Below are 12,131 nucleotides of genomic sequence, written 5' to 3' on the forward strand. Positions count from 1 at the left end.
AGGTTGTAATATCTATATGATTTGTTTAAAATTAAATTGATTTTTTACGATCTAAGTCGTATGTTGCAATTTTCTCAATTTTTTGGACGCTAAGTTATTCGGTATGAGACGTCTTTAACAATTTTCTCCTTATAGACGCAACAGATAGAAGTCAGATTAGTAGCAATCAAAAGCGCTTTTTTATCGCATTAAGCCTATACCCCCTTTCATTTTCAGCGAACACTCCCTTTAAGAGGCTTCTCTGACAACAAGTTTCAAGTGAACGATTCATAATGCTGAGTTCAGATCTAGTAAATAATGCAGAGTTCTTTAACTGGGCAAGTCTTGTTGAATGATTTTACTGGTTTGTGTTAAATCCCAATTCTGATTATATTCTGAAAATAACAACTTTAACAGATGTTTACAAAAGTAAATCAACGATTTCTTTGGCATATAAGTTTAAACTTCTTAATTGTGAATTATTTATGGTGACTTTTTACAACATGGTCAGTATAAGATATGTAATATTAATTTCAGACGAATCTTGTGTCAGTCAGATAATGATTGTCCCAATGATAATGAGTGTAGAGAACCATCAGCACTGCCTGGAGAAAAAATGAAAATATGCATTCGCAAAAGGTAAAAGTTTAGAAATTCTACACTTTCCTATGTGCCATAAATAAGGAATTCATTTGGTTAGAATATATTTTTTAGAATTGAGAAAGATATTGCGAACTATCCTCAGTTTGAAACCCCTATGCCAATATATGTGTAAGTAATTTATTTGTTAAATCTAAAACTGCATTTTTTGGATATAAATTTTTTATAGAAATCATGCAATAATAACATTTAAACCAAATAAACCAATTATTTGGAGTACATTTTAAAGTCTAAAGCATTAAATAGCATCTATAGCTTGGGGGAGGGGGGGGGGGGGGATGTTTGCCCAATGCCTCACTCTCAAAAAATATAAAAATGAGGTATATAATTGCAATACAGGTCCATAGCTCAATTTTTCACATCTAGGTCTTCACAGTGGAAAAAAGAAACAATGGAAAATGTAAAATTGTTTTATATTTAATTGGTGTATGAAATGAAATTATCTTAATTTAGTTTTGTTTAATACCGCAAGGGTAGCCCAAAAATGAAAAGTTAAATTTCGATGAATTTTGTATAAACCATGTTTTAGGGAATCAAAGAATTTTTCGTATGGAGTGGTTGATGGGTAAGTTAAATTCTTCCTTACAATGTAAACAACATTTGTTTGTAAGTTAAAACCATCTGCAGTTTTTAATATGTATTATTTTTTTAGATATGAGTTTGAGGGACCAGAACCAAGGTAGAGATTTTTTTCATTATGCATTTTTTTTGCCAAAGTTGTTGAAAAATAATATATTCTTTTTTTAGTGCGGAATGGAGTTCTTATGATGACCCCAATAAACCTCCAAAGTAATTTTAGTTTTTAGCCCTAAAAAGGCTTGGGACCTCTAAATCTATGTTTTTTTTACCCCCCCCCCCCAGAATTAGGTTTTAAAGTAAAAGTATAGCAATATAGCAATTGCATTTATCTTAAAAACTCATGATTTAGAAAATTAGTGTATTAATAATTAAATTAACCCTATCTTAAAGTTATACTTTTTATTTTTATTGTTGACCAAAGAGTTTGTTGTTTTATTTATTTTGTATTGCAAATATTTAGACGAGGAGAGTCTACAACTAAGAAGTCTTTAAGTTATGGAGTTGGAAGTGGATATGAGTATGGTACACATGGGGGAAATGGCGAAGGAGGAAAGCCCAAGAAGAGCTTAAACTATGGTACACATGAGGGAAATGGCGAAGGAGGAAAGCCTGGGAAGTCTTTTAGTTATGGAGTTGGAAGTGGATATGAGTATGGTACACATGGGGGAAATGGTGAAGGAGGAAAGCCCAAGAAGAGCTTAAACTATGGTACACATGGGGGAAATGGTGAAGGAGAAGCCCAAGAAGAGCTTAAACTATGGTACACATGGGGGAAATGGTGAAGGAGGAAAGCCCAAGAAGAGCTTAAACTATGGTACACATGAGGGAAATGGTGAAGGAGGAAAGCCCAAGAAGAGCTTAAACTATGGTACACATGGAGAAAAAAGTGAAGGAGGAGAGCCCGGGAAATCTGGAGGAGAGTCTACAACTAAGAAGACTTTTAGTTATGGAGTTGTAGATGGATATGAATATCAAGGTGGAGGACATAATGATTATCCATAAATTCATTTATCTATAAATTTATCTAATAAAACCTTTCAAAATTTAAATTAAGTGAAATCAATTTCCCAGGTTTAACAGAACCTTGCATACATTCTACCTGGATTACGGGTTATGGTTTAAGTTTAAGAATTTTTCATTTCCATAATGAATCAATTCTGGAATGATTTTCCCCATAAACGGTAAATTTTCAGAACCCTGTTCCAGAATTCCTAATTTGTTTAAGTTATATTAGATGCCATGTCGTCTTAAGTTAAAGCTGTATTTCTATATAATAAGCATTTAGAAGTTATAACTTTTTGCCGGAAGATATATAGGTTCGGCTAGGAAGCGATACGGTTAAGCACCAGGGGGGAAGATAGTTCTCTACCTGTGTGCTCAGTTAGCTTTACTATACACTTACAACTGTTTACTAATATTGATATACTATAGGTTAGGCCAGAATCAACGTATAATAAACAAATATGCAGTATACGCTCTCAGTATAGTTTATGGCCTATAAAATTAGTAAAGGATTAGCGTACATCATTACTCTATGCACATAATCTCGTTGGTAAGCACACAGTTAACAGTATATGTTTGTGAGTCAATTGCGGGATGGAGGCTATATGGGTGCAGCTTGCCTCCCCCCCCTCATGTGAATTATCATCAAATATAAATTCAGATTGTTAGTACGTCTCAACTGTCAATCATATTCATGTCTCATAAAATTGTCATTTTTATAAATTCTTATTTATTTGTCTCATTTCATCCTATTTCCTTACGGGAAAATATACGGAGGGAGGGGGGGGGGTTGCCTATCCTAATGACTTCTTGAAAAGTGAAAACTAAATTTTCAAAAACAGTTAAGACCTACTCCGCCCCCCCCCCCCCATCACTTAAATGTTAAAAAAAAAACACTTTTATTTTGGGGCAAAAAACGTTTTTTTTGTACAAACACATAGATGAAATCAAGGCATATATGCATTTAAATAAGAACAAAAAAGTCAGCTCTTCTGATCCTCTAATTTACGACCCTGCGGGGGAGGGGGGCTTCAGTCAATGCTCTTTTTGAACCCCTGAATTTTTCATTCAAAATCATCAACACAAAGCGCATCAATGAAGTTTATATACTAAAAGTATAAAATTTAGAGTCGACACGTAAATTTTAATATTGTTGTGGATCATGTACAAAGAGAATAGAATATATTAGAGTGGAAATTAAACAATCCCTTGGTATGAATTTTGTCAATCCCTTTCAGCCTGACAGGGAGTTCAAGGTGTACAATTCATCTAAATGTTCACAAAGGAATTGAATCTTTGCCTCAAACGCTTACTTTTTAATCCAAGTATGCAACCTGATGCTGTAGAAATTTAATATTTCAAACTATGAATTCTGTAGATCAAGTATTTTTAGTTTGAAATATCTAAGGTTTACACAATCAGGCTGCAAAGATGAAGGGATAAGAACATTTAAGTCTGTGGCAAAACCTCAATTCCTTATTCGCAGTACATCCCACTAATACAGTAAGATCCCTGAACATATCCATTCCAATTTCTTTGTTTTATAAAGTTGTTAAATAACTTTTAACGTGTGTATTTGTTAAATGTGAATTTAAATCATTATTTGATTAAACATTGAAATGTAAAAATCATCGTTTGTAAAGTGAATACCTACAGAATTGTTAATCTTTTTTGCTTCAGACTCTTTTGTATACTGCAATTAATATCTTGTTTTAAATTAATTTTTTAGGCTTTTAATTTAATTGTGAACAGTTTCTCTTTGTATGTCATTGAAAACAAAAACAAACAAAAAGTAATAAGGGTTTCAATTTTGCCAATAAATATTTTTCCTAAAATTTAAATGATTTTCTTAAATCAATGCAGAACACATACTGTCTGTCCCAAAAAGCAAAACAATTATAAGACGACTCTAGCAAGGGGATTCTAGGACTAAGTCAGAAGGTGGGGGGAAATGAAATTCTCCCGCCCCCCCTCCTTGTCAGGATTTAGCAAATAATAATATCTCCCTCATTGTTACTCAGATATCGAGCTATGTTGATGAACCAGTAAAGCAAAAAAATTCAGATTTGAAAATATCAAAATATTTTAAAAATTCAATCACATAGCAAAAGATGCAAAATTTCCCTGCAAGATTTATGCAATATGCTTCCTTTTGTCAAAGGCAATTTAGATAGATATTTTGTCTGCAGTTTTACAGTTTTTTTTTCCTTTGAGCTATTACAAATAGCCATAAATTATTTTTACTTCAAGTATTTATTAAGTGTTCCACAGGGAAAATGTTTTCAATCCATTCTTAAAATAGAATTTAAGTATCTGAACATTCTACACATAGAAGCTTCTCGCAATTTTCTAGGGTTGTTTCCCCCCTTTACGCATGCCCCTCAGCTGTCTCAGAGCCGTTATACTTTCTAACAAGGCTTAAAGCATACATAAATTAGATTGGTTAAATGTTTTCCTTCCATTTCACAGTTGTATGAGTCACACTGTATAAAAGTTATGAAATTGAAATTAAAGAGTTAAAACCATTTACCTTCCTCATCCTCAATTTTAATATTTTGCAGGTATCTTGAGTATTTCAAAAATATTGGCTTTACTGTTTGATTACTTCAAATAAAAAATATGTTTTTTACTAAATAAAACATCAAATTGATTTTTTTCGAAGCCTTTGCTGAAATGAACTCGGGAATGCAAGACAGGCTATCAGAGAATTGATTTAGAGAAAATCAAATAATTTTCAAGAAAACTTTTCTATAAAATGATGTTCCAGGGCCCAAAAGGTTATATAGCACAAATATGTGAAGTACACCTGCAGTATGGAAACAGTACAACAAAATGGCCGTTTTACACTTTTTTCGAATAAATTCCACTCTAATATATTTTATTCTTTTTGACCATGTATCGTTATGCTTGTAAACCATCACAGGGAAATAAACAGTTATATCTCCTCCACCCTCTGGAAACCTGCCCAGTCATTCTATGTTACTTATCTTCTAAACTACATTTACTCAACAAATATAACTCCTTTACTTCATTTACAGTGTATAAAATAATATAAAAATTGTAGGGCTTTTCCAATAGCATCCAAGTTACTGCAGATTGCCAGGTTTCAAGTTCTTAATGAACATTGGTTGTTTTTCAGCCTTGACCTTTTTTCATGGGTGTAACGTTTCAAGAGTCTAGGAAGAAATCATCATCATTGGAGTTCTATTGGAGACCCCCCACAGACGTCTCGTTGGAGACCCTCATATTCTTGTATAGAGGCCCCCCAGTTTTTCATTGGAGACCCCAGATTTTTGTTGGATATCCCCATATTTTCATTGGAGACCGAAATATGTGGGTCTCCAACGAGAATCCGTGAGTCTCCCACTAGACGTCCATGGGGATCTCCAACAGAACTCCAATGAAAATGGTTTCTTGAAGAAAAAATGATTGTATTCCTTCACCTACTGTTAAAATTCTTTTTTTTTTTCATTATTAGTTGATTTCTTGAAAAGGTTCAAAATTAAGATTTAAATAAAATCTTTTCAGTGAGTTTAAGCCAACTTGAATCTTTTAAGTAATTACTTTTTTCTTTTTACACTTTGAGTTGGAACTTATGGATAGTTTGAACGCTATTGAGTTCGTTTAGTTTCCTGTTCCACTGGGGCTTCCCTCATAGAACCCGGCCCCTCCCCGGTATAACTTGAAAGTCGTCTTCCTATTTCCCAGTTTATATGTCACACTGTACCGTTTTGACATTTAAAAAAATCATCCCCTTGCTTGTATACAAGGAAAACAGGATAGGAGAGTTTAAAAAATCATCCCCTTGTATACAAGGAAAACAGGATAGGAGAGTTTAAAAAATCATCCCCTTGTATACAAGGAAAACAGGATAGGAGAGTTTAAAAAATCATCCCCTTGTATACAAGGAAAACAGGATAGGAGAGTTTAAAAAAGCTTTACAATCAAAGAATTAGAAAGATGAAAGATATATTTATTCAAAATATATCAAACACATGATTTGGGAACAAATCATACTACACTAACATTGATAATTTCGAGACGACTAAATTATGAATGAGATATCCCCTTATTCTGAGTGAAAATAAATTAATTCTAGTTGTGGTTTCTCTTAAACTGACTTATTGTTGATTAGACAGAGGCTTAAGTGGACTGTTGTGAAGTTCTCATTTTTTGCATTCTAAACTTAAATTCTTTGATAACATTTTTTATCTAATTTATAAATTAATTCGTTTCAGAAATATTAAAGAAAAACAAACTACAAACAGAATCTTGTATTTTAACAATGAATTCTATGTCCCTTTCACCAGGATTTAAGCAGGTGAATTCAAATGATTTGGATTTAAAAAGGAAAATTACCACCCTTTCCACTCACAAAATTGTACAGGGTGTGATAAAAGACGGTGAATAAGGGTCTGCAGACTCGCTTATAATCGGATTTTCAAGATTGCTATAGATTAATCTGTAGATTAACAAAAGATCAAGATCAAGTATTATTAATCTCGATATCCACAATACAAGAGTTCATATCTTTTATAGAAATAGTTTAGTTGCAAACTAAAAATTTATGATAATAATTTTATGATGAAATAAGATATCTAAATTGAATTGTTTTCTGGTTTCGATAAAAATATGATTGTTCCTTATGTAAGATTTGTATAGGAATGTAAGTTTGTATGTAAACCATGAAAATATCAAAACCACTGGACGTTTAATATTTAAACCTTTTTTATCTTAGAAATTAGTGTTTGCAAGTTTTTTTCGGTAATTAAGTAGGATATTAGAGTTAGGATGAATAATCAAAATTGAACAGTCAAGGTAGTGATGTGTCATCGGTTGGTTCGTTTTTGGGTTGTTTTCCTATTATTTCAGAGTTAAAGTTTGTCATAGTGTAAGAAAAGCTAATTTTTCATTCTTAACATTTGCCTTTATTTCTCCATGCCAAATTTTGCCCCTGACAGAAGATATATGCAAATCCGATATTTACAACACAATGTGCAGGAAGATCAGGGAAGAGAATTTTCAATGGCTTCTATTCCACCTATGCCCCATCTTCCATCAATGATGTCAGGCAAGCAATCCTCTCCACTAAACAATTGTATCTCCGGTCAGTGTACTGTAAATTACTGCAGAACTCACTGAAAGTTTAGTTAATTTAAATCTCAAACATCCAACGGAAATCCCGGCTAACCAAAAAAAAATTAGGGAAAAGACTCAAGATTAAGCTGTCATAGAGAACAATTTCAAACTTAAGATATGGAACTAAAGGGGGTCATTCAACACTCTTTGTTAACCCTATCCCGATTCGACTTTTTTAGTCTAATATGATTTTGCCCTTAGAGTTAAAATAAAGTTAAAATAGACCTTTAACTATGTAATGGTTAGAGAAGTTTTAAAAATAAGTAAAAAATATGTCAGAAAAACGTTGAAAAATATTTACTTTTACTGTTGACAAATATTAACATGTGACACATGTTATTAAATCCACTTTAAATTCGTTTGACTGTCCTCCACCCTACCCTTTGCATGAAAAAAATATTTATGAAAAATGGAGAAGTTTGAGCTTCTAGTGTTAGCCGCTTTTAAGTTACTTGGCTTTTAAGGCTTCGCGCCCATCTTTTATTTCAATTCTGAGCATGTTCTCTGTGTGTACATTGTAAAAAATAAACCTCCTGGATTTCATAAAAAAAGTGAAGTGGATTTTCTAAATTTTTTAAAATTTAATGAAAATCGAATTTTGTTGGATGCAAGTTTTTGAAATTTTGATCATTCATAAACCTTCCATGGGCAACGTGAGGTACCACACAAAATTTGGGCCAAACCGGTTTAACCATATTGACGTTTACTGGATACAAAAGAACAAACAAACAAACAGACAGACGGACAAGCAAAGTAAATATATAGATGGAGAAAAAACCATTTTTGAAATAAAAAAGAAAACAAAAGTTTATTGAAACTGACCCTCTTTGCATAAAATAATTATTCTTTCTGACCCTCTTTGCATAAAATAATTATTCTTTCCATATCATATTACTTTGATCGTTAGCTTCTTAATAAAAAATATTTTTGGAAAACCATTAAAAAACTAAAAAAATGTTAAAAAGTTTTCTTTCCATACATAAAAATAACATACAATCTGATTTCTGAAGATGTTGAACAATAACATTTTAAAAACTTACGTAGGTAGCATTTCAAAACAATTTTCAAATGCATTAGAGATTAACAGCTCTCTTTCAGTTTAGCCTCTAATCCTCAGATTTTCTTTGACAGGAGTTGGCTAAAAAAAGAACAATCGTTGCAACAAAGTTTTTTAATTAAGGCAGTTTTTTAAACCATTTTTAAAAAGTTAACCTTAATTAATTCTTCTCTTGCTTAAGGGATAACCTGTCTCCTTATTATTAGGCACACATAGCATTTTTTAACTTGCCCTTTATCCGAGCCTGTGTGCCACTATGAGTGAGCTTAAAATGGTTGTCACAACATCTTCTCTCTGTTTACAGATAGAGAACATGTTGCTAGGTTATGACCAACTTTTGATTCTGTTCAGTCAAATCCTCTTTCTTATATGCGAGGTAATCCAAGAAGATGACTTCAAACAGCTTAATCAAAATATGTCTCATTGTAGCATATTCTTTGCTAATAGCATTTGTACCGGAAATGCCCAACTTATATACTTTGGGAGTTAACTTTTTGGGCTTCATCTTAACTTTGACTGCCTCAGTTTTTTTGATTTGGTTTCTCATAACTCGACCACCAGCACAAAGGAACTTACTGAACAGAATTCTCACTTTATTTGTGAGCGCTATTCTCTTGGCAACCATTAGAAGCTTCTTCATGTCAATTGTAGCCTATTTCTTTAACTCTGAACTTGTGGCACTGGTTGAAGCTCACCCTATGCTAAGTGCTGGAATTCTCTCTCTCAGATGTCACGCTGTGATGTTTTTTCCCTTGATGAGTGCTCTATCAGCAGGAAGACTTCTTCTGTTCATGAACCCGGTAGTTTTCCACTTGGTCCATCCACCTTCAGGTGTCATGATAATTGGATTCTTGGCTGTAATGATTGGTTTATCAGACTTTGCATATAACTTGGTATATTGCTCGGATGAAGTGTCAGCTGAGAAGAGCATTGTAATCTTAGTTTTTAAAGCTGAATTAGGGATTCGGAGCACCACACAAGGAAATCTGACAGCTGAAAATGAATTGAATGTTACAACACAGGCAGAGAGTGATCGCAAACCATGTTCCCATTTACTATTGATTCATCTAATGATACTCTGTTCAATAGTGCTGGAAATATTCAAAGTGGTCTATGTGATCTTCAAGGAGTATTCCAAAATGAAGAAAGCCGCTAAAGTGGAACCACAAGCAGTAGCTATTCACCTACAAACCTCTACCGAAAGAGCTGATCAGATACAGGAAGAGCAAACTAACATTCCCCGTTCAGAATCTTTGCCAAGATTAGGACCAAGCATAAGTTCAGGAATAAGTCAGAGAAGGAACTCTATGCCAATACTCGCCCTGGAACAACTAGTGATCAAACCTTCTAAACCCTGTTTAATTCCTAAAACCATCTCCCCCACAAATCTAAACTTGAACAATCAGACAGGCGTCGATAAATCCAAAACCATAATCAAGAACTTATGTGTTAGAACCGCCAGCTTCATCACTGTGTTTGGACTTGCAGTACTTATCATTCTGGTCGTGAGTTCACTTGCCATCACCTCTTCTACTTCCAGTGTTGCAGCTCAAATCACAATAGCACGGCTCTTTCTATATGTTTTAATTGTTTTATTGGTTTCATTTGATAAGGATATTTTAGAGTTTATAAAACAAAAATGTCCTTTTATCTCTTGCTAATCTTGTATTCGTTTCTGAATATATGCTAAAATGTTAATTCCACAATTTCAAACAAATGTAAAACTTTGTAATATTCACAAAAAGGGGAAAAAATGTAGAAAAGCAGCAATGTTTCATCTGCAAATAATCTTAACATTTATTGTGTAATGTGTAATTATGTTTACATGTATAATAAAGCTTTATTAATCCTGTCGGAATTTTTAGATTTCTTTGTAGTGATCTAAAAGCCAGAAAAATTAAATGTTTAAAGAGGGAGACTGGCTAGACATGGTGTTGAGCTGAGAGTGTAGTTTTGTATTGACATTTGTTAGGATTCATTTGAGACCGATTAGACCTTTTTATGGTGTATAATTGTTTAGCAAGAGCAAAAATTCAATCTTCAAAATTCTACTGGATTTTTCAAGCCAATTCCTGCTGGGTAATTGTGCCACAACCTGCCAGGAGGCATGCCATGTCACAACCGGACAGGAGGCATGCCATGTCACAACCTGCCGGGAGGCATGCCATGTCACAACCTGCTGGGAGGCATGCCATGTCACAACCTGCTGGGAGGCATGCCATGTCACAACCTGCTGGGAGGCATGCCATATCACAACCTGCCAGGAGGCATGCCATGTCACAATCTCAAAAATTTTAAATGAATCTTAAAAATTTCTCGACAATCATCTATCTTCATCTCTTACTTTATATTTTCCAAAAAATTCCCTGCTTCACATTTCCTAATTTAAAATTGAGAGCTTTTTTTTCAAGAAATCAAAAATAGCCCATACTTCAGCAATTAAAAACATTTTTCTAATTTACTACAGTGATAACAAGAAAACAATGGATTACCAAATTACTAATTTAGTGGAATGGGTCTGTTTACACTACACAATTGCTGTGTTTCATGCACAATGGGCTTAGTTATAACTTTATTCGAAAAGTCGTCTTCCTTTTACAGAGTTTTTAGGTTCTCACTGTATTACTATTTAGATAGGAATATGTTGGTAATGATGGTAGCCGGCCTAGGTAGGTTTTTAAAAATTTAATAATATTGGATTATTTACAATCGTTTTGGATTTTATTAAATTAACGAATCTTGGTTTTTAGATAAAACGAACAATTCAAAATAATTAAGTTTTAGTTTTAATCTCTTGAAAACAAAAAAGCGAAACAAATGGAGATTTCAAGCAAAAACGAAGTTTTTTTGTCAAAAATGTTTTAAAGTAAAATTTGTTAGACAATTAGAATGAACTAGAGTTATGTATGTTGTATTAAAGATTTGTTAGCGTTTGTGAATTTGCTTATCGTAGAAATAATAACACTGCAACCATAGCAAGTTTTCATACTTTGATTTTTAATTTTTTAAAAGGTAGTTTTTAAAAACAGCACACAATCTTTTGTTTTTTATAACGATAATTTTCTTACTTTTGAATATGATCAATGATTATTTATTAACCATCGTTTGAAAAAAAAATTGGGACATCAAAAATAGAAAAATGGAATGAATGAAATGGACAATTTCTTAAAATGTAGTACGGATAGGGCTGGGCGTGTTACTGTTTTTTAAAATCATTTATTCCACGTTCTGGAATAAGGGCCGTCCACTAGATCGTTCGTTCTTATTTCAGTCGTTCCATCCCCTTTCCGTTCAGTTATTTGTGTTCTTGATCGAGAACGGTTCCAAGGAACGAGTTGGAATGGGTTGAGGAAAGAGGGACTAAGTGGGGGAGATGTTAAGTAAAGGGTTGTAACACGGCTAACCCCACCAAACTGACAGAATTTACAATTATACAGATAATTTAAAACTACCATTTTCTCCCATTCTATTATTTCTAGATAATTTAGAACGCGTTCCTGATAGAACTATTCCAAACCGTTCTTTTTAACCCTTTGTTCCATGTTCTTTCATTTGTAGATTGTTTAAATATTTTCAAGAACATGTTCCATGTGTTCGTTCTTTTTTTCGGAACAATGGCATCGTTCTTGATAAATTCCTTTCGTTCCCATTAAAGAACGGTTGTTTCCTGATAACGAGACCCCAGTGCACTCGGTATTCATGTATTGTTTTAATT

General features: G+C 33.2%; 1 protein-coding gene across 8 annotated transcripts in view; it reads left to right on the top strand.

Annotated features, from left to right (window-relative positions):
- The window catches only part of LOC111718091 (uncharacterized), a 48,347-nt gene extending 46,080 nt beyond the window's left edge, over positions 1 to 2,267 (top strand). For 6 of the 8 annotated variants that reach the window (XM_023493589.1, XM_023493622.1, XM_023493613.1 and 3 more), the window contains 7 exons: positions 517 to 618; positions 694 to 750; positions 1,169 to 1,204; positions 1,292 to 1,318; positions 1,387 to 1,428; positions 1,679 to 1,878; positions 1,985 to 2,267. In XM_023493589.1, coding sequence (XP_023349357.1) covers positions 517 to 618; positions 694 to 750; positions 1,169 to 1,204; positions 1,292 to 1,318; positions 1,387 to 1,428; positions 1,679 to 1,878; positions 1,985 to 2,220 — 700 coding nt within the window. In that variant the 3' untranslated portion in view covers positions 2,221 to 2,267. Of the gene's footprint in view, positions 1 to 516; positions 619 to 693; positions 751 to 1,168; positions 1,205 to 1,291; positions 1,319 to 1,386; positions 1,429 to 1,678 lie in introns of all 8 variants that reach the window. The other 2 variants (XM_023493597.1, XM_023493606.1) reach the window with 2 other exon arrangements.
- The last annotated feature ends 9,864 nt before the right edge of the window (positions 2,268 to 12,131 follow it).

Source organism: Eurytemora carolleeae, unplaced genomic scaffold (assembly GCF_000591075.1).
Source record: "Eurytemora carolleeae unplaced genomic scaffold, Eaff_2.0 scaffold161, whole genome shotgun sequence".
NCBI lineage: Eukaryota > Metazoa > Arthropoda > Copepoda > Calanoida > Temoridae > Eurytemora > Eurytemora carolleeae.